At 46.3% G+C, this 23,577-nt stretch overlaps 1 protein-coding gene across 2 annotated transcripts in view; it reads right to left on the reverse strand.

Moving 5' to 3' along the window:
- Nucleotides 1–403: 403 nt before the first annotated feature.
- The window catches only part of NUDC (nuclear distribution C, dynein complex regulator), a 54,316-nt gene continuing 31,142 nt past the window's right edge, over nucleotides 404–23,577 (reverse strand). Inside the window, exons 5-9 of one of the 2 annotated variants that reach the window (XM_040338002.1) lie at nucleotides 20,490–20,603; nucleotides 19,929–20,123; nucleotides 18,307–18,390; nucleotides 11,863–11,981; nucleotides 404–1,506 (exon numbers count right to left, since the gene is read on the reverse strand). In XM_040338002.1, coding sequence (XP_040193936.1) covers nucleotides 1,455–1,506; nucleotides 11,863–11,981; nucleotides 18,307–18,390; nucleotides 19,929–20,123; nucleotides 20,490–20,603 — 564 coding nt within the window. In that variant the 3' untranslated portion in view covers nucleotides 404–1,454. Of the gene's footprint in view, nucleotides 1,507–11,858; nucleotides 11,982–18,306; nucleotides 18,391–19,928; nucleotides 20,124–20,489; nucleotides 20,604–23,577 lie in introns of those variants that run through there. The other variant, XM_040338003.1, reaches the window with a different exon arrangement.

Consider the following 23,577-nt stretch of genomic DNA (forward strand, 5'->3'; position numbering starts at 1 on the left):
CACCGACATTTCAGTGTTAATCTCTGTACATTGCCCAATTAAATAAGTTCAGTTGAAATACACTTTAGATGTCTCAAATAAAAAAAGGTGGCAAAATGTTAAAAAAATGCACAGCTGCTAAAATGCTCAAATACAGACATAAGGTTTTCAGTCAATGGATGTGTACAAGAAGAAAAAAAAACAGACTGAATAGTATCTATGATAAATGGCTAATAAGTGAGGTCACAAGATTTCAACATCAAAACACACCTTTGAGAGTGTTCAGCTAGCAGATTTTCTGACTCTCTATATAAAGTTTTTTTTTTCCCTCTACATGTGTGACAGGGCCAGAAGCTGGATTCATTACACTGAGACAAGCTTGTTTTTATATATAAAAAATAAAATAAAACAAACACACACCACATGAAAACGTAGCAAATTTCTTTATTTGACTGTACTCATGTATACGATGCAATAACAGACTGCTACACATGCATATTGATAGCGAATGCATAACAACTTTAAATTTGAACAGATGCAACTTGCTCTTTCCACAGAAGGCACTCATTCACCTATGTGGGTGTTGTATTACTTGGACACATGTACCTCTAGCTCAACAGTAGACATTACAGATTTTAACCGATGTAGTTGCATACCCTGACAAGGCCTTTGAGCATGATAGTGTATGGTTATCACGATTTAAGTTGTAGAAAAAACAAATAACAGCACTCTCGCTTCCCTCTAGACACGCAAGAAACAAATAATTCTAGGAGATTAAGTATTTTATGACGCAGGCTGTCTGTAATTTGATCTTAAAGTGGAACTTAAGTTCCATTGTGACAAACCGCGAGCAGGCGAGCTTTTTTTTTGCAGAAGAGACATGCAATGTCACTTCTGCAATAAAGTGCCCATACCTGCTTGCTATTATGCATAGCTCAGCTTACGGCACAAGGCTGATCCCTGTGTGCCAGGATGAGTAGATCCTGTGGTAGCGCTGGAGTGACGTCAGCTAGCACCACCCAATGAAGACAGGCACACAGAAGAAAAATTCTGGTGCCAGCAGGGGACAACTGGAAAGGTAGGTACTATAACCCTTAAGTTCTGCTTTAAGTTCTGTCCAGAATTTTATGGAAGCATGAGGAATCTGGGAAAAATATGCCACATTATGCTAGGTTTATCTTTAATAACCAGGTGCAAGCATTGTTTTACAACGGGGTAAACCTAATACCAAAAAGCCTTACACTTGGTGCTCATTTTTAAAAGTTTTCAAAAATTGCTCTAGCATGGACTATTTATTTCAGTATTTATAGAACAGAAGAAACAAAATGTCAAAATCCTTGTATATAACCAACCAGAAGGTACTGTTTTGCCACAACAAAATGAAGTTTTGCTTTAACCACAGACTACAACTGTTCTTGGACATTTCGCAATACTGACAGCGCCATTCAAGCAAACGTGTGTGGGGATGAAGATGATCAGCTGAATTTAGCTTTGGAGAAGTCCATTTCTGGGTGTTGTTCCATGAACCTGAAATACAGAACACAAGGGAATTTACATCCTATCTGTGCATGCCGTTAGCTGCCAATTCAAATATGAATTTCAGAGGGGAACTGGTAATTCTCTATCATGCATCTTTGTTTAAGAAAAAATACCTTTTTTTATACATTTCAAATACCAATCATTGTTGGAAAATATCTGTCATGCACAGTTTAACAGCCCAAAATGATTGCTGGATTGTCTGTGAATGATTGTGGGTCACATTCAATGCAACTGGTGACTAAGTTCTATCATAAATAAGATTCACATGACCCCAATTCTAACTTCAATACATAGATTAACCACTTAAGCCCCAGACCAATATGCTGGCTAAAGACCCAAGGGTTTTTACAGTTCGGGACTGCGTCGCTTTAACAGACAATTGCGCGGTCGTGCGACGTGGCTCCCAAACAAAATTGGCATCCTTTTTTCCCCACAAATAGAGCTTTCTTTTGGTGGTATTTGATCACCTCTGCGGTTTTTATTTTTTGCGCTATAAACAAAAATAGAGCAACAATTTTGAAAAAAATGCAATATTTTTTACTTTTTGCTGTAATAAATATCCCCCAAAAACATATATAAAAAAAAAAATGTTCCCTCAGTTTAGGCCGATACGTATTCCTCTACCTATTTTTGGTAAAAACCTCAAGTCCTATACAGGACCCAATTAAGGTGCTACCAAACATGCGATCTTCACCTGCACTAAATCATCCTGATCACAAAAGTTGCTTCAAAACAAACTTTTCTTTTTCTTTACCCATTGAGGGAAACAGGAAACATTAAACCTTTAGGTTATATTGTCACCCATCTACCAGGAGAATTGTACACTGGCAAAAAAAAAACTGTAGGCCAGCCCAGGATAAACCCTCTTACTACTGACTGGCCTACCTCAATTTTAGCAATTGTCCTAAGAAGATGGAAAATTTTTCTTCAGCTCTGCTTTTGTACAGACTAAAAAAATTCTAGCGACTCTGTAAGGATAGCCTGGTAGTGACCTTTGGGTTCCACGTGGGGTGCCTTCCAGATTCTGTTCTGGTAAAAGTTAGCTATGGAGTGCTTTCCAGGTCCTGAGCCACTGGCGTCTCCAAAGACTCATTTAGTGAGTAGGCCTTGTTATGTTACTGGGCACCATTATTTCCCAATGGCTTTGCTGTGAATTAGGTTAAAGGGGTTGTAAAGGTTTGTTTTTTATTTTCTAAATAGGTTCCTTTAACCTCTTGACCACTGGGCACTTAAACCCCCTTCCTGACCAGACCAATTTTCAGCTTTCGGTGCTCTCACAATTTGAATGACAATTACTCCGTCATACAACATTGTACCCATTTGAAATTTTTGTCCTTTTTTTCACACAAATAGAGCTTTCTTTTGGTGGTATTAGATCACCTCTGGGTTTTTTATTTTTTGCGCTATAAAAGAAAAACGACCGAAAATTCTGTAAAAAAAAAAAAAAAAAAAAAAAAAACTTGTTTCTGTCATATTCGCAGGTTATTTCTCACACACAGCATATGCATACCACGAATGACACCCCAAAACACATTCTGCTATTCCTCCCGAGTATGGCGATACCCCATGTGTGCAACTTTTACACAGCGTGGCCACATCCAGAGGCCCAACATGCAGGGAGCGCCATCAGGCGTTCTGGAGCACCCAGGCCAATTCTGACATTTCTCTCCTACATGGAAAAATCATCATTTATTTGCTAGAAAATTACATAGAACCCCAAAACATTATATATGCGGAGTATTGGGGTATTGCGGAGTATTTGGGTATTGCAGAGTATTGGGGTATTTGGGTATTGCAGAGTATTGGGGTATTTGGGTATTGCAGAGTATTGGGGTATTTGGGTATTGCAGAGTATTGGGGTATTGCAGAGTATCGCGCAGGGTATTGGGGTATTGCAGAGTATTGCGCAGGGTATCGGGGTATTGCAGAGTATCGGGGTATTGCAGAGTATCGGGGTATTGCAGAGTATCGGGGTATTGCAGAGTATCGGGGTATGGCAGAGTATCGGGGTATGGCAGAGTATCGGGGTATGGCAGAGTAACGGGGTATGGCAGAGTAACGGGGTATGGCAGAGTAACGGGGTATGGCAGAGTAACGGGGTATGGCAGAGTAACGGGGTATGGCAGAGTAACGGGGTATGGCAGAGTAACGGGGTATGGCAGAGTAACGGGGTATGGCAGAGTAACGGGGTATGGCAGAGTAACGGGGTATGGCAGAGTAACGGGGTATGGCAGAGTAACGGGGTATGGCAGAGTAACGGGGTATGGCAGAGTAACGGGGTATGGCAGAGTAACGGGGTATGGCAGAGTATGGGGTATGGCAGAGTATGGGGTATGGCAGAGTATGGGGTATGGCAGAGTATTGCGCAGGGAGGGATGGCAGAGTATGGGGTATGGCAGAGTATTGCGCAGGGAGGGATGGCAGAGTATGGGGTATGGCAGAGTATTGCGCAGGGAGGGATGGCAGAGTATTGCGCAGGGAGGGATGGCAGAGTATGGGGTATGGCAGAGTATTGCGCAGGGAGGGATGGCAGAGTATGGGGTATGGCAGAGTATTGCGCAGGGAGGGATGGCAGAGTATGGGGTATGGCAGAGTATTGCGCAGGGAGGGATGGCAGAGTATGGGGTATGGCAGAGTATTGCGCAGGGAGGGATGGCAGAGTATGGGGTATGGCAGAGTATTGCGCAGGGAGGGATGGCAGAGTATGGTGTATGGCAGAGTATTGCGCAGGGAGGGATGGCAGAGTATTGATGGTACTGCAGAGTATTGCGCAGGGAGGCATGGCAGAGTATGGGGTATTGCAGAGTATTGATGGTACTGCAGAGTATTGCGCAGGGAGGGATGGCAGAGTATGGGGTATTGCAGAGTATTGATGGTACTGCAGAGTATTGCGCAGGGAGGGATGGCAGAGTATGGGGTATTGCAGAGTATTGATGGTACTGCAGAGTATTGCACAGGGAGGGATGGCTGGATCTGTGACTGCAGTTGTCACAGATCCAGCCCACAGCAGCTGCTGACACCCCGCGCTCCCCCCCCCCCCTCCTCTCCTCTCGCACTGTACCGAACGGTACAGAGAGGAGAGGGAGGAACCGGCGTCATCAAATGACGCCAGTTTGTTTACAAGTGATCGCTCCGTCATTTGACGGAGCGATCACGTGGTAAACAGCCGCGATTCGCGGCAATTTACCGTGATCCGTGATGCGTCGGGTCTTCTAGACCCGGCGAGCACGGACACTTCCGCGAGCGCGCCCCAGGGGACGCGCAAACGCGGAAGTGCACGAGGACGTCCCAGGGACGTCCTGTCACAGTAACTCGACCGCGCTGTAGCAGTATTTTTGCTATAGCGCGGTCGGCAAGAGGTTAAGCTAGTGCGTTGTTGGTTCACTTACCCTTTTCTTTCGATTTCCCTTCTAATTTTTTTTTCCTTTGTCTGAATTTCTCACTTCCTGTAAGCTTGCCCCCATCATCCGAGCCGTTCTGGCTGGGGGTTAGTCAGCATGCTCGCCCCCACCCTTGGGACTAACCTTCACAGTGTCTCACCGCAGGGATGTAGTCCCAAGGGAGGGGGCGAGCAAGCTGACTAACCCCCAGCCAGAACGGCTCGGATGATGGGGGCAAGCTTACTGAGGAGAAACAGGAAGTGAGAAATTCAGACAAAGAAAAAAAAACATTTTAAAAGGGAAATGGAAGGAAAAGGTAAGTGAACCAACAACGCACTAGCGTAAAAGGAACCAATTTATAAAATAAAAAACAAAACCTTTACAACTGTGGGACTGAGTGGTCACATTTTCCGCTGCGCGTTACCTCATGTCACACTGTCTGTTGCAAAGAGCCAAGTGAAATTTTGTTTTGTTCCCGTTGCCCACCTATAGCAAGTTTGGTCACCCCTAACCATCCAGTCACTTACTCACCCTGCTACCAGCTGTCTGGGTTTCACAAGTACTTGAGGCCTCATCTCTCAACCCCAGCCTGTATTCTGCCCATCTGCTTTGCGGTTGTGCCATGGGTAAAGTAAAGGGCAGGGCAGCTGATGAGCGGGTTGAGTTTCTTTCCAGAACTCTGTTTTGGCTAGTGGGTCCCACTGTGCACCAGAGAGAATATTCTGGCTGTGATTTTATTTTGTCCGATTAGGTGAAATCCCATAAAATGAATCTAACCACTACCACTGCTTGTGAAACGTGGTGGGATGGCTTACTGGAAAGCTCATGAATGGTTTCTCAAATAAATTTCCTGTTGGGTAGGACACTTTGGCTAGCATGCTGGATTGTGGACTGACTTATCTGCATGCCCTTTGAGGCTTGTTTTCATCAAGGGTAATGCCGTTTATAACAGAACTCATCATCTCCAGTGAAAGAAGCCCCAAGGAGCAGACTGCAAAGTTGTCTACCTCCGACTGTCAAGCTATGTCTTTATTTTATTAAATGTTTTTTATTTGCACTCCCCAACCACCTGCAAAGTCTGGCATTACAAGTCAGCCTAATCATCGGCTATGTCTACCTCCCCGTGAAGCTGTACTCCACTTTCCATAGTGGGTGGTGGGGTCCTGTACTGCCATTTACAGAGTTTTGTTTCCTGCCCCTCCTGCCTTCTCTGAAGCCATTCCCTTTGCCCAATTTAATTCCAGACCTCTGCAATGCAACATTCTATCTCTACGTTTCAGAAGTAGCCATTTGAACCTATTCTCACTTGCAGAGTTGCCTGTCTTTCAGCTATCACCTATGCGATGTGAGTGCCTGAACTGGGGGCTTTATCTTAAAAATAACTTTTTGGTCTAGTATAGAGACAAGGTGGTGTTACTGCACAGGACTTGCTTTTTGCTTAAGGTAGTAGTTGCCTTTCCCCTTAACCAGGATGTTGTTCTCCTGTCCCTTTGCCCAGCTCAGGTTTATTTAAGGAAATGTCAGTCTCTTGTCTGCATCTGGTTTGGACTGTGCAAGTTTAACTCCCAGCCAATGCTTAGTTAAAGGAGAAATATGGCCAAAGCTTTTAGGTCCATACTATGGATCACAGGAGTGCAGTTTATTCCACAAAAGTTTATTTCACAAACGCATACAGGGGTCCCCCCAATGAAGCCCCCAGTGATCTCTCCCCCTTCTCCTCTTCGCCCTGGGTGCCATAACAGACGACGGGAGCGCACTTTTTGCTGTCTAATGGAGAGTGCCGTGGTTACTCATGCCCAGACGCGGCGCACCTGTGTGCAGGCGCCAAGAGGCCGATTTAAAGCCCAGCATGCCAGAAGACTTCTGTAAGCGGCATGGCAACAGAGCTGTGGGCTGTAAGCATCCCTGTGGATTGAACCAGGCAAAGCTAAGACTCCTACTCGGCATCAGGTTGTGCCGTGAGCGGATATATGTGTATTGCAAGACTATAGCACAACAGTAATTGCATTTTTTTGTGGATAGTACCTTTGCTTTGCAGTAAGGACTATGTCACGTCACTGAGGACGCTTTAAAAGTTGCTTTGGATGGTTTAGAAGGAAGGATTGCTACTATAATCGCAACCTCCTTGAAAGATAGCAGAACACGGGGTAGATCCCCTTCATCTGATCTGGCTCTCTCATCAGATGAGCCTTCTGAGGGTGAAAAATCTCTCTCTGGAGATGAGGATCATATACAGTCTGAGGACTTAGAGGATGAGAGGATTCCTGCTACCTCTCAGTCGCTAAAGATGCAGGTGCAATATTATGCAGAGATCTGGGCCTAAAGCCCCATACACACTATCAGTTTTCCTGCAGGTTTTTGTCTTCAGGTTTACTAAAACCATGTAGTGCAAGGGCCTGCCTGATTGCATACAAATTTAAACTCTTAAGGTTTGACCTCATATTAGATGGTTTTGGTAAACCAGAAGACAAAAACCTGCCGAAAAACTGATGTGTGTATGGGGCTTCAGAGTCTGGTCTTGCAGGGTTGGCCTGTTCGAATTCAGTCCGACAATGCTATAGCCGTGGCCTATATCAATCACCAAGGAGGCACCAGAAGTCTGGATGCTCAGAGAGGTGAATTACATCCTGGCCTGGGCAGAAAGGCATATTCCTCGCCTGTCTGCCTACACCTACAGCAAATCCAGGAGAATGGTCTCTACACCCCGACATATTTCAAATCATATGTCAGAAACGGGGTACCCCAGATGTGGACCTGTTGGCTTCCAGGTTCAACGCAAAGCTGGACAACTTTGTGTCAAGCACAAGAGATCCCTGTGCTCAAGGGTCGGATGCCCTGACAATCTCATGGGATAATTTTTCTCAGATTTATGCATTCCCTCCAGTTCTGCTTCACCCACAATTCCTTCAGAGAGTCAAGAGGGAAGGAAAGCCGGTGATTTTGGTATCCCCAGCTTGGCTTAGGGGACCCTGGTACGCAGAAATCATAAGGATGGCAGTGGGAAGACCTTGTGCTCTCTATCGCAGGGGCCAATATTCCATCCTGCCTTACAAAGTCGAAATTTGACGATTTGCCTGTTGAGACCCACATTCTGAGAAAACGTGGGCTCTCAGGTCCAGTCCTATCCACCCTGGTTCATGCTAGGAAGCTGGCCTCCAGGCTCATCTACTACAGAATCTGGAAGGCATATGTTTCCTGGTGAGAACCCAGAAGGTGGCATCCTAGGAAGTATGCCATTAATAGGATTCTTGCCTTTCTTCAGTTGGGCTTAAAAATGAAGTTGGCCTTGAGCACTATCAAGGGCCAGATCTCGGCCTTGTCGGTATTCTTTCAAAACCGCTTGCCTCTCATTCCCTAGTCCGGGCCTTTGTTTAGGGAGCACTGCGCTTGAATCCACCGGTTAAGTCTCCCATGTGCCCATGGGATTTGAATTTGGTATTGTCTGTTTCTCTAAGTCTTTTGACAAAAACATTTTTTTCTCGTAGCCATATAGCAAAGAGGGTATCAGAATTGGCGGCGCTTTCATGTAAAGAACCGTATATGATTATTCACGATGACAGGGTGGTGCTGCGTCCTCACCCATCTTTCTTACCTAAGGTGGTTTCAGGATTTCATCTGAATTAAGATATAGTCCTACCGTCTTTTTTTTCCAGATCCGCAGTCTGGGGAGGAAGAGAGTCTACACTCTCTAGATGTTGCAAGATCGGTGAAAGTTTATCTGCAAGCTACGGCTCAGATACGAAAGACTGATTGCTACAGGGCCCAAGGAAGGGCCAGGCAGGGTCGAAGTCCACTATTGTGAGTTGGATTTGACAAGTCATTATTCAGGCCTATGGTTTAGAAAAGAAGATTCCTCTTTTTCAGCCTAAAGTCCTAAACTGAGAAAAACATTTTTTTTTTTTTAAATTGGGATATTTATTATAGCAACAAGTAAAAAATATTGTATTTTTTTCAAAATTGTCGCTCTTTTTTGTTTATAGCGCAAAAAAAAAAAACCGCAGAGGCGATCAAATACCACCAAAAGAAAGCTCTACTTGTGGGGAAAAAAGGACGCCAATTTTGTTTGGGAGCCACGTTGCACGACCGCGCAATTGTTAGTTAAAGCGACGCAGTGCCGAAAGCTGAAATTTCACCTGGGCAGGAGGGGGGTATATGTGCCCAGTAAGCAAGTGGTTAAGCTATGAGTAAACACTGAAGTTAGTGTGAAACGCGTCAGCTGTCCTAGGTTCCATTGCTGTGACTTGTAGTGCCTGTTTCCAGTTTTTTACATTAAAGTTACGTTGGATTGGAGTGCGGCTGTCCTGATCATTTTTTGTTCTTACTCGACTAGAGCAGTTGGTGCTTCATGGGCAGTGCATCACCAGGCCTCCATGGCTCAGATCTGTAAGGCTGCTACCTGGTCTGCGGTCCATACATTTACTAAGTTCTACCAGGTAGATGTGAGAGGGTACGAGGATGCCGCCTTCGGGCGTAGTGTACTGCAGGCAGCAGTATAGATCCTCTGGCCCAATGGCGGTCTTATTTCTGATCTGTCTCTCCCTCCCCTCAATTTAAGCATTGCTATAGGACTTCCCATTAAGTAATTGAGGCTCTGTGTCCCGTGATGTATGAGCAAGAAAATAGGATTTTTTTAATACAGCTTACCTGTAAAATCCTTTTCTTGGGAATACATCACGGGACACAGAGCCCCGCCCCTCTTCGGAGTTAAACGTGGGACACTTATTGCTTTGCTACAAGGTACTCTCCATTTGGGATGGGGTTATATAGGGGAGAAACTCAATTCTAATTTGGTTAACCAGTGTCCAATCACCTGTGGTGACTACATAACCCATTAGGTAATTAAGACTCTGTGTCCCGTGATGTATTCCCAAGAAAAGGATTTCACAGGTAAGCTGTATTAAAAAAATCCTATTTTTCTGAAATTTTAAAAACACAATTCTTTATTTACTTATACTTTATATACATGTAATCCCATCAAATAATTAGCACAATTTCAGTAATAACTACACTACAGTCAGGCTGCAATCAGCTTGCTCATTAGTATTAAATAGGTAAGCCTTTTACACTTCTTAAAGCGGGGGTTCACCCTTAGAGGGCACTTTTCCCCCTTCGCTTCATGCTCGTTATTACTAGGGGAATCGGCTATTTATTTTAAAATATGTGCAGTACTTACCCGTTTACGAGACGCATCCTCTCCGTCGCTTCCGGGTATGGGCTTCGGGAATGGGCGTTCCTTCTTGATTGACAGGTTTCCGAGAGGCTTCCGACGGTCGCATCCATCGCGTCACGATTTTCCGAAAGAAGCCGAACGTCGGTGCGCAGGCGCAGTATAGAGCCGCACCGACGTTCGGCTTCTTTCGGCTACGAGTGACGCGATGGATGCGACCGTCGGAAGCATGTCAATCAAGAAGGAACGCCCGCTCCCGAAGACCATACCCGGAAGCGACGGAAGAAGATGCAGCTCGAAAACGGGTAAGTACTGCTCATATTTTAATACAAATAGCCGATTCCCCTAGACCGAACGAGCAGGAATCTAGGGGAAGAAAAAAAAAAATTTTAGAAATGGGTGAACTCCCGCTTTAACTTTAAAAAAGGAACTTATCAAAACTGGCATTTCAAAAGAGGATCTTTACCCTCAGAGGAGACTCCCCTCTTCTCCATTAAATAGAATAGGGCCCCCCCTATCATTTGCCTACGCAAATGACGTGTACTGTCCTCCCTTTGCCCCCTTGTATTTGCACATTACATATTCCAGGAGGCATAGTGCTTCATTCAGAAGAAAGAGGGGGAGGAGGCAGCTGACCTATTGGCGCATCATCGGTGGTCCTCTTTATGATGTCACAATCAATATGGCGGCACCTGCACCGAGGGGAGGCAGAATCTCAGTGCTGGATCCTCTTTAGGAATCAAAAGCTGGCAGGTTCACTTTAATTCTGGACCCATCATCTCCATGTACTGCTCTGTTCAGCTGGGAGAAATTAAAGCAGGAGTTCACCCAAAAAGCAACTTTCTGCAGTTAGATCCAGCATACTGCCGACATCTGCAGTATGCTGGTGTTTTTTTTTTGGTACTTATCGTTTTAGCAGTAATTCTTCTATGCCTCCGAGCGGGGATTACTTCCTGGTATAGGCGTTCCCTTCAAGACAAGCAAGTTGATTGACAACCTTCGATAGCGCGTCACGGCTTCCGAAGATACACGAGTGACGCTCGGCAATTTACGGCGCCTGCGCAGTCAGCTCTACACGGCAGGCGCCGTAAACAGCCAAGTGTCACCTCGGCTGTTTTCGGAAGACGTGACGCGCTATCGAAGGCCGTCAATCAACTTGCTTGCCTTCGGGAACGCCCATTCCCCGAAGGATTCCCCGCTCTGAGCCATAGAAGAAATACTGCTATAACGATAAGTACCAAAATAAATAAAAAAAGACCAGCATACTGCAGATGTCAGCAGTATGCTGGATCTAACTGCAGAAAGTTGATTTTTGGGTGAACTCCCGCTTTAAGAAAGAAAGGAGAAAGACTTGGAGCTTTCACAGGGCTGAGGATTCTTTCTGTGGCAGCATGGAGTGCCAGAGGGGTCAATTAATAAGTACCAGCACTGTCATATAGGCGAGAAGGGGGTATTTTTCTTCAATACAGGATGTGGAGTGAAAAGAAGGATTGCAGCCACTAAAGTGAACCGGTTGTATTGTCTAGCATGAGCAAGGATAGGTTTGTGCTGCTATTCATTTGTGTTCTCTGTGAGAGCAGAAATGTCAGCCTGACCCTTTTATTGTGAAAGGGAGACAATACCAATGAATAATCAAAAACCAGCACTTCCTGGTAGGCAAGGATGCATTAGTTCAAAGTGGATGTTTAGATTACCAAAAAATTCCCATTGGTGCCTAGTTCTCCGTTAAAATTACACATTACACAAATGAGTCACCTAAGGTTCATTTTAAAATGCAAAAATAAAAGAAAACCTTACTTTTTCAAAATGTCCTGCTTCTTCTGTTCATCTGAAGTTGGAAGGCCCATTGATTTCTGTCTTTGGTCATACATCATTTTTTCTACCATACTCCGGGTCTCTCCATCTAAATCAGACAGCTAAAGGCAAACAGATATACAATGGTTTAATGAAAAGGCTAAGGAGTGCAAATAGCATTAATGCCCAAGAATAAGGATCTTATCTTGTTCATCTTAAGTAATTCTGTTTCAATAGTTCTTTTTTTTGACCGATTGCCGACCAGCGCACACAGATGTACGTCGGCAGAAGAGGGCGTACCGGCAAACGGGCGTACCTGTATGTCCCTTTGAATATGCCTGCAGGTCCCACAAACTCGATGTTTGCTGGCAGCCCACGATCGTGAGACCGAGAGGCAGAACGGGGAGAATTTCCCTGTTCTGCCTAATGACATGACAGGGATCTACTGCTCCCTGTCATCGCTGTCATGTCAGTGGTAGCCCATCTACCCCCCCCCCCCACAGTTAGACTCACTCCCTAGGACAGACTTAACCCCTTGATCGCCCCCTAGTGTTTAACCCCTTCCCTGTCAGTGTCATTTATACAGTAATCAGTGGCTATTTATAGCACTGATCGGCAATGGTCCCAAAATAGTGTCAAAAGTGTCCGCCATAATGTCGCAGTCCCGACAAAAATTACACATAGCCACCATTACTAGTAAAAAAATAATAAAAAAATGCCATAAATCTATCCCCTATTTTGTAGACGCTATAACTTTTGCGCAAACCAATCAATATATGCTTATTGCGATTTTTTTACCAAAAAGATGTAGAAGAATACATATCGGCCTTAACTCATATATTTTTTAGGGATATTTATTATAGCAAAAAAGTAAAATAAAAACTAGTGGCCAATAGAGGCATCCGCAGATGCCCACCCATCCACTTCGTAGACATGTGAAAAAGTACACAGACGACCAGTGGCCACCTTGCAAGCGCACATACGGACGCATGACAGAAGGCCCAATAAGCACCAACCTCCCGAGAAGAATGCGCCGTAACAGGGAAGGAGGCACCCGATCCCTGACAGAATAGCCCTCCATCCAGAAAAGGGTCGCAGTAAAAAAAATAAAAAAAAATAAAAGACAGCCCCTTTTTAGCCCGTCCGCAAAAAAAAAACATTTAGGGCAGATAAGGCAAATTCCTTGGAAAGTGCTGACCAGGAACACAGAAAGGTAACACAATGTCCTTATTCAAATGGACATCCAAGAACAGAACTCTGTAAAAAGGGGCAAAGCACCATCTTAACCTTGGTAAGGTAAACAACAAGATAACGCCACCCTTTTTGACACCCTGTGAGCGGAGGTGACATTCACCAAGAGGCTACCTTCCGAGACAGAGTAAGTAGCGGAATCTCCCGAATACTTAGAGAGAGAGAGAGATAAAGAGGCTTCTGGAGGACCAAAATCACCAAGTTCAGCTCTCATTGCGGCAGGAGAAACCTCACTGAAGTGCGAGACCAGGAGACGCCGAAGAAGACCACCCAGGCTAACACCTGGGCGCGAGGCCCCTTTCTTCTCATCCCCCCCATTGGCAGTGTTGGAAACTGCAGCACCTGGCCCATCACAGCCAGGCCGTTAACAACCAGCGACTCCAAGCAGGATGGAAGAAAGGTCCTTCCTAAGAGGCAGTCGCCAATTAATGTGGGCGCACCCAGTCGGCGTACCCAGACCACCTGGACCCAATAGAATGACTGGAATCCCCGCAGCTGTGATCCTGCCAAAAAGCCACCGCAGAGGCCGGAGAGGAGGAAAGGCATAGAGCAATTGTGGGTCACTAGAGCCGCCAGAAGATACCGTGACCTTGCCAGAAACCTTGGTACTGTCCTGTTGAGCAAGGACGCAAAACAGATTTACATCAGGCGTGCCCCCAGTAGAGCCAAATACGATTAAACACGGCCCAGTGAAGAGCCCACCCTGTGGTCCAGTCCTAACCAACTGCGGTACCCGCTTTACAGTATTCTACTCCAGGAAAACGTATGCCAGAACGATACGCTTTGCCAACCAGAGGATACTGGCAACAGCCAGAGCCGCCAACAGCCTATTTTTGGCCCACCCTGGCAAAGGACATAAGACACCATCGTTGCCTTGTTCGACTGGATCCGTAACCAGGAGCCCCCAAAGTCTATCCGGCCATGATCCAGAACTAGTCTGTTCGCATGAAGTTCCAGGATCTTGCTCGGTAGCCCGAACTAGACTAACGTCCAACGACCCTGAGCAGAGCTCAGTCCCAGGACCTCTCCCCACCCAGACAGACTGGCATTAGTGGTCACCCTGCTAAAGACAAGGGGAGAAATGATTTACCCCACCAAAGCCACCATACTAGGGAAAAACGCTACTTTCCTGACTCGAAACCGATTGCCCAGAAACCTTGGGTATTTGTCCCATTATGCCAGGATCTCCCCGAAGGGCGCTTGAATGGGACTGTGCAAATGGAATCGCCTCAAAAAAATAGATACCATTGGACCCAAACACGCGCATGCAGATCCGCAGAGGAGCCCACCTGCCGCACAGTAAATGAAAAACGCAGTCTGCAACTTCCGGAGTATTGTCCGGGAGAAGAAACGCGCTGGCCAGAGCTGAAGCCTGGGTCAGGCTCAGATAATCCAATGATCTGGCAGGGCCAAGCAGACCGATAGTATAGACTTCAACTGAAATCAGTCAAGGTTTGTCTAAGAACTATGTTGCTCCTCGGAGTAGTTGATGAGACGGAGAAGATCGTCCAGGCAGCCCAGGATCGCAAACCCCCACCGACGTAACCATGCCAGATGCGGGGCCAACACCTCGTGAACACCCGAAGATCGGTAGCCAGACCCAAAAGGGGCAACACCACACGCTCATAATGCTCCGCACCCACAGCAAAAAACGGAGGAAGTGCTGGAGTCGGGGACATAACAGAATGCGAAAGAAGCATTTGTGATGTCGATAGAAGTCGTAATAAAAACCATGATAAAAGTGCCACCGCTGTGCGGACGGACTCCATCCTGAACTACTGAACCCCCACATAGCAGGCCAGGGCCTTGAGGTCCAGAGTTAGATGTACCATGCCCTCCATCCTGTAGACAGGTTTGAATAAAACCCCTGAAACCGTTCTCAGCACGGGAACCGGGACCATCACACTCCACAGGCCCCCGTGGAGCACAGTCAGCATTCTGGCGACAGACGCCCTTGGAAGAAACAAAACTCTTTGGAGGAACACAGCCATAAAACTATCCTGCAACCAGACAAGATGAAGACACAACATGCCATTCAGGGCTGCCCCCCAAAATACATGCCTCAGCACCACTAAGGAAACAGAGAGCTCAGCAACCAGAGTAACCGCGGCCAAGCAAAATTAGGGGACAACTGCAGCACCTGAGCCAACAGGTCTGCCAATGCCGTAAAGACAGGGGGATTCTGCTCCCCCTCCAGGTATGTCAGCTGGATATTTAGAAGACAGAGATTCCTCTATTGGAACCATGGTTGCCTTGAGCAGCCAGGAGACAGGGGGATCCACTACTAGTGGAGAAATCCACTACTGAAGGCGGGACTCCCCTAAGGGGTACCTCACAGCAAGTGTTCTTGGAAACACATTAGACACTCCCAGTCCTCTGACAATTTTTTCAGAATAAGAGGGAGAAGGGAATGCCTTCAACGCACAAAACCGCTTATCCAAAAGGGATACCGGCTCTCTGCCGCAGCCACCACTGCATCCCCCATCTTGCAAAAAAAAAGGTTCCTGCCCAGATGTAATAAATGCGAAAACCAGCGCCCCTCGACAGAGGCCCCCCTCACAGAGGCCACAGACCCGGGGGCCCCTCACAGAGGCCACAGACCCGGGGGCCCTTCACAGAGGCCACACAGTAAGTGGCCACCAGGCTCAGCAGCCATGGCCCAGCAGGTCGCAGGAGCCGCGGCTCAGTAGGCCGCAAAAAACTCAGCCTTAATTTTCGGCCGTCTGCCGCAAGTGGGGGGACCGGATCGTTCCACCTGTAGGCCACAAGCCGCGGCCTAAATTACGGGTGCCCGGCTGGTAGGCCGCAAAGCCACAGCCTAAATTTTCCTGGGGATCGGACCGATCTACCTGTAGGCCGCAAAGCCACGACCTAAATGTTTGACCATCTGCCACGAACAGGGGGGATCGGACCGATATCTGTAGGCCGCAAAGCCGCGGCCTAAATTACAGAAGCGGCGACCTCTCCACCAGGTACCTGGCCAGTAGGACGTGGCCTAAATTTTTAACTGCACGCCGCCCCCCCCCCTCTCGCAAGTGCGTGGCTCCTAAACGGACAATGGTGGCCCCCACCGCTCCCACTCTGGGGCCACCCCCCCAGCGCCCAGGCACCGCGGATGTCCGGTCACACCTCCTGGGCCCCAAAATTCATCCGGTGGGCCCATAAGATACCCCCCCACCCAAGGTGAGGGGGGGGGGGGGGGACAGCGCATCCACAAAGCCCCTAGGCCAGAAGCCTGGGCCTCACCCGGGAGGGAAAAGGGGGGGTGGGATGGAGGAGAACCCCGGAGGGACTGACCACCCCAGGGAGTACCCACACCCCCCACCCCTCCAGGGAAGGAGAGGCGGGGGCCCCCTACTTACCGCTCCAGCGAAGTGCGCGGGTAACGCTCCCAGACAGATCCTCCTCACCACCGAAGTGGGGGGGGGCTGTCGGCCATGAGGAACACTGCGACACAGGCCGAGACCGGGTCGTATGCGACCTCGCAAGACGTTTAACTCGCTGGGCCAGCCCCTGTCTAGTGGGGGCTATGTCGCGGCCAACCTAGCGCATAGCTGAGGTCTGCGTGCGCTCGCTGGCCAGACTGGGGGACCCTCTGGATCTATAGTATCCAGTCCGTCGCCCAGCCCGGCAGTTGATTGTAGATCTCTCCGGAAAAAACATCCAGGAAAAAGAGAGGATAACAAAACAAAAATTCCCATGACTAGGGATCCCAGCAGGGAACCAGTCCCTTAGTCCTGACTAGGCAGAAAAAAAACTGAATACCTAGTGCAGGGAGGGGGTTATATACTGACTGAGGACAGCCCATTGGCGTAGCCAGGGGTTTTGGTTTGTTTTTTGTTCTGCCTATTGCTACTCCTAATAGAGGCGATATAAACCTATAGTTTATGAATAAAAAAGGCTGTCAATTTTGTTTGAGTACAACATTATACGCCTGTGCAATTGTCAGCTAAAGCGACGCAGTGCCGAATCGCAAAAAATGCTAAGATCAGGAAGGAGGTAAACAAGACAAAAAAGAAACGGGAGATCTTATAATGGAGCAGTGGACAATCCTCGTCTGCTCCAAACATGTAAAGGGGAAACATACAAATACAAGGCTAGGTGGAAGCTGATGAGGACCACGGCACCTTGATAATCACTGCCGTGGGGACCTCTAATGTAAGTAAATTGTAGTTTTTTTTTTTTTTTAAATATAAACTTATAATATAATAATACTAAAGCGTTTTAGGAATATAAATGCAGGAGGTTCACCGTCCGGTTAACTCCTTGATGAGGCAGATGGGTTTATGAAAGATTGTGGACTTGGGAGCCCAACATTGTTATTACTTAATCCTGATGGAATAATATTGGTGGCAATAATGCCTCTTACTCAAATTGTGCGATGATTGAGACACTTGTAACTATCACCATTATAACTATCCAGTATTAGGGATCAAAACCCCAGTGTGCCCAGAATAGTCTGGGTTGCAAAAAAAAAGGGGCTACACACCCACGATGCCAAGTTTGGAGAAGAATAGTAAAAGGATTAAAAAGGAAGGAAATGGGGTAGAAAGAAGGAAAGAGGAAAATCTATCCGTGAGCCTCCCGCCAGTGCATTTAAGAAATATCTCTTTGCATTAGGGAACTGCAAGTAGGCAAGCAAAAGGTACCATGCATCTTAAAGGAGTTGTAAATAAAAAAAAAAAATTATGCTGAAATGACTGTTTACAGGGTATAGAGACATAATAGTTAACCGATTCCTTTTAAAAACGATTAAAAATAGATAAAAATCAATCATATAATGTACCTGTAGTTTCTAGTTTCGTTTTTGCATGTTGTTTCCTGCCTCTCTGCTGTACAGAGCCAATACAGGGCAGTGATGGTTTGGAAAACGAAACTGATTGGTGCTGAGGGGTTTTAGACACACAGTAATCACACCTCCTTGATTAGTGACCACAGAGAGAAAGCTCCCAGCACTGTGGTTATCAGGAAACAGACAACCAGGAAGTGTGGAGATCAGAGAAGAATTACAGCAACTTGAGAGCAAAAACAAACAATGAGGACATGAAAACAGCACTGCATTAAGGTAAAGGAAGCTATTAAGATTTTAAAAAAAAATGTCCTTTACAAACACTTTAAAGGGGTTGTAAAGCTTTGTGGGTTTTTTTCACCTTGATCTGTGGCACACAATCATCACATTTCATAAACCATACATACCTTAGAGTTTTCAGGATTAATTTTCTTTGTGTTAATTTCAGGTTCTGTTTTGAGTACACGGTTCCACCATTCCATTGTATTGATCTATAGGGAACAGGAGAAAAATCAGTCTCTACCTCACAAAGAATGTAATCTTTGGACAAACAAGCAAGTGACTGCAAAATCAGTATACGTCGGTGGGAAGGTCCTTGTATGATGTGGTTTTTAAGAAGGGGGGGAAAGGGCTACAGATTTTTTATTTTATTTTTCCTACTGTTAAAGGCTGCTTTAAATTTGGACAACTCATTTCTTGTGAAAAAAAAAAATTTGGACAACTCTCCAACTCTCTTGCACCACATTTTCTCAAACTGCAGCGATGTGTTGGATTCCAGTGACTATTAGAACCAGGCTTGTGCTTTAAAAAGAAAGAGCCCTACTCTTGAAGCACCTATCTAGTGGCCAGCTGTCTTCTAGGACACACACAGGTCCCAAAAGACAGTGGGGGGGGCTCACCGAAGAAGAGGATAGGACGTCCTGCGCCACGGACCGGAAGTACAGGCTGCACTTCATAAAAATTTACTATCCAAAAACGAGGGGTGGAAAAGTGGTCTTTCTTTTAAGACCACCTCTCAAAAGTGGGTGTAACGCTGCTTTAAAGGAACACTAAAGGTACAATTTTTTTTTTTTTTAAATAACATACATGTTCTACTTACCTCCACTGTGCAGATCGTTTTGCACAGAGTGACCCGGATCCGTGTCTTCTGGGGTCCCTCGGCGGCTGTCTCGGCTCCTCCTCGCAAAAGCTTTCCACGTTCATGCGAGCTCCCTCGCATGGTGGAAAGCTTTTGCGAGCGCGCTCCCGTGATACAGCAGCGGCCATAGCCGCCGACTGTATCACTCGGCCCCGCCCCCCGGTGCGCCGCGTCATCCGCTGTGATTGACAGCAGCGCCAGCCAATGGCTGCGCTGCTATCAATCCGCCCAGCCTAGCCAATCAACGGCCAGGCTGGGAACCGAGCAGGACGACAAGCACGCGCCCGGGACTTTCGAACGGTGAGGGCAAGTAAAACGGGGGCTCGGGGGGGGGGGGGGGTTGGGGCGGTGCTGTCCGATGTTTTTTTACCTTAATGCATAGGATGCATTAAGGTAAAAAAACTTTTACCTTTACAACTCCTTTAAAGTGTTACCAAACCCAGGACCCTGCATTCACTATATCTGGCTTAGCAGCAGCTATAGCAGTCTTATGACTTCTATCAGTGTCTGTTTAAAGCTTGTAGGAAGCGTTTTCATTCCACTTGGACTGTCCCATGAGACTGCAGGACCCCTGACCTTCTGTGGGGACAGTGCCAATTAGCCCTGTACTGATCACATGCACCCTCCCAAGAAAAAAAAACTCTTTAGCAAATGGATTGGTGACAGTAGAAGGGGAGGATCAGAGACAGGATCAAACAGCCTTTTTAACAGCGAGGGGTTTCACAGCGAGCATAACATTCTTTTTCCTATTGTGGGTTTAGTAACACTTATAAATTAAATTAATAATATGAGTACTAGTTCAGCAAATAACAAGTGAAATTATCTGCAGAATATACAACTGCTCGACTGCTAAAAAATAAAGTAATTTGAATTCCACCTTTTTCGCCTCACCTTTTCCAAATGAACTGTAACCACTTTGCCATCTTCTATTAGCCATGAGCACTCTTCCACCTTGATATCATTAAAAAGCTCTCCATCCAACACAGGATTCTGACCCTTTAGCCCAATGCTAAGTTTTTTTCTCCGAATGTCCACTACCACATCTTTACTTTTAAGACGGAAGGACACAGAAAATGGAATAACTAGCTATAAAGACAAAGAAAGAAAAATATTTCATGCTCTCAATTAACATATTCCAGCCTACAGATGTCTCAAATGACTACTATGGCAGCTAACCTTACATTTATATATACACACCAATCAGCCATTGGTTAACTGAACAACATTGATTATTACAGCGGTATCTAAAAGTCAATGGGATATATTAGGCAGCAAGTAAACATGTTGGCCCCGAAGTTAATGTGTTTAACGCAGAAAAAATGGGCATCACAGTTTGTCAAGTATAGGGCTGCACAGCCGCAGACTGGTCTGGGTGCCCATGTTGAATTTTTAAACTGGTTAAAACCTAGAGTCCCCGCTAGTAACATTTTAATTCTGAAGCTCACTACTTACATCCACTTCTGACAGGGATTGTGTCCAGCGGTAATTTGGAAGATCTGCTCCATTGCCTGAATTTGGCTTAAGCTTTCCTTTGTCCTTTTCATCTTCCTCCTCATCATCACTACCCTGTAAAGAAAACAGCTGTGTTTAACAAGCATGAATTAAACATAACTAAACCTAACGGTTTCAAAAAACATTTACATTTAAGACATGCCATCAATGCCAATTGTGGCATTTGCTTAAAGTGGAGGTTCACCCTAAAAACATGTATATACCATTCAATCCAGCATACTGCCGACATGTACAGTAGACTGTTTTTTTTTCGGTTTACATACCGTAGTATAGGCATTTTCCCCTCTGGCTTTCGGGTAGTGAATCCCGTGGGTGTGGGCATTCCTATTCAGAGACTAAGTGATTGACGTATGACAAAAGCTTCACCCCCGGCGCATAATGCACGTCACCAGTTTCCGAAAGAAGCCGAACTACGAGTCGGCGCTATACGGCGCCTGCGCACCGACGTTCGGCTTTTTCCGGAAACTGGTGACGTGCCTTTTGCGCCGGGGGTGAAGCTTTTGTCATACATCAATCACTTATAGGTAGATTCACAAAGAGTTAGGCCGGCTTATCAGTAGATAAGCTGACCTAACTCAGAATCTACGCCGACCTAAGTTTAAGCGTATGCTCAAACAGAGATACGCTTAAACATATCTAAGATTGCAATATTTTGGATGGCCGCTAGGTGGCGCTTCCATTGCGTAGAATATGTAAATGAGGGGATACGCCGAATTACGAACGTACGCCAGGCCGACGCAGTACTTTTACGCCGTTTACGTAAGAGATAGGCCACGTAAAGTTAGAGCTAGGCTCTAGTGGAATAGTAATGTCAAGTATGGCCGCCGTTCCCGCCGCGAAATTCAAAATGTTTACGTCGTTTGCGTAAGTCATCCGCGAATAGGGATTTACGTCGTTTATGTCCACTTTGAAATCAATAGGCCCGTGCGGCGTACGTAACCGCAATGCACACTGGGAAATGTAGTCGCCCCTGGCGCATGCGCAGTGACAAAAACGTGAGGTCAAGCCTTATTACCATGAAACACGCCCCCCTCCAAGTCATTTGAATTTGGCGCCCGCCCGCTTTAGGCTACGCCGCCGTAGATTAGCAGGCAAGTATATTGAGAATCATTACTAGCCTAGCTAATTTACGGCGGCGTAGCCTAAACAGGCTAAGCTACGCCGCCGTAACTTTACACGATTGTACCTGAATCTACCTATTAGTCTCTGAATAGGAATGCCCACTCCCGCGGGATTCACTACCCGGAAGCCGGAGGAGAAAAAAGATTTTTAATACAGCTTACCTGTAAAATCTTTTTCTTGGAGTACATCACGGGACACAGAGCGGCATATTCATTACTATGTGGGTTATATGGAGTACCTTCAGGTGATGGACACTGGCAATCTCAAACAGGAAATGCCCCTCCCTATATAACCCCCTCCCATAGGAGGAGTACCTCAGTTTTGTAGCAAGCAGTATGCCTCCCAAAATGGTCCCCATAAGAGGGGTGGGAGCTCTGTGTCCCGTGATGTACTCCAAGAAAAAGATTTTACAGGTAAGCTGTATTAAAAATCTCTTTTTCTTTATCGTACATCACGGGACACAGAGCGGCATATTCATTACTATGTGGGATGTCCCAAAGCAATGCTTACAATGAGGGGAGGGAGAACATCTTCCAAAGACAAAAGGATTTAATTTAGAGATATACTCAAATCATAATAAATCCAACTTAGTGAGAAAAAATTATTTTAAAGTTTAAATTTAACTCAAAAGGGAGCCCCCCGGAATCCGAGGGTCTCAAACTGCAGCCTGCAGCACTGCCTGCCCAAAGGCTGTATCAGTATTCCTTCTTACGTCCAACTGGTAGAATTTTGTAAACGTGTGGACAGAAGACCAGGTTGCCGCCTTGCAAACTTGAGCCATAGAGATCTGGTGGTGTGCTGCCCAGGAGGCGCCCATGGCCCTAGTAGAATGAGCCTTTAATGATAACGGAGGAGGCAACCCTTTCAAGCCGTAGGCCTGAGTGATTAACTGTTTAATCCACCTCGAGATGGTGGATTTTGCAGCTGCCTGCCCCTTCTTGGGCCCATCCGGTAAAATGAACAACACATCTGTTTTCCGGATCTTCTCTGTAGCTTTAAGATAGGCCTTCATGGCCCTGACAATATCCAAGGTATGCAGCAACCCTTCCTTTCTGGAAGTAGGTTTAGGAAAGAAGGATGGTAATACCAAATCCTGGTTTAGATGAAAACTGGATATAACCTTCGGTAGGAAGGAAGGATGAGGGCGGAGAACGACCTTGTCCTTATGTAAAATAAGATATGGTTCCTTACAGGATAAGGCTGCCAGTTCCGATACTCTTCTGGCGGAAACTATGGCGACCAAAAATACTAACTTCCTTGTCAGTAAAACCAAAGGAATTTCAGCCAACGGCTCAAAAGGTTGTTTCTGTAAACTTGACAGAACAAGATTTAAATCCCACGGACAAAGCGGGGATTTAACTGGAGGATTAATACGCAAGACCCCTTGAAGGAAGGTCTTAACTAGTGAGTGGGTGGCCAGCGGCCGCTGAAACCACACTGACAAAGCTGAAATCTGTCCTTTGATTGTGCTTAATGCCAGTCCTTTATCCACTCCTAGCTGGAGAAAACGTAATACTCTATCGATGGTAAACTTGCGAGAAAGCCATCGCTTGGACTCACACCAGCCTACATAGGCCTTCCAGACCCTGTAATAAATCACCCTAGAGACCGGTTTCCTGGCTCTGATTAGGGTAGAGATTACTTTCTGAGACAGACCTCTACCCCTGAGAATCAGGGATTCAGCCTCCAGGCCGTCAAATTTAGATGCCGTAAGGCAGGGTGGAGGATCGGACCTTGCGATAGCAGGTCTGGCCGTAGAGGAAGAGTCCAAGGGTCTCCCACTACCATCTTCAGGATTAGTGAATACCATGCCCTTCTGGGCCATGCTGGAGCTACCAGGATGACTGGTATGTGCTCCACCCTGATCCTGCGCAGCAGGCGGGGTAGTAACTGGAGCGGGGGAAAT

This window comes from Rana temporaria, chromosome 2, assembly GCF_905171775.1.
Source record: "Rana temporaria chromosome 2, aRanTem1.1, whole genome shotgun sequence".
Lineage (NCBI taxonomy): Eukaryota > Metazoa > Chordata > Amphibia > Anura > Ranidae > Rana > Rana temporaria.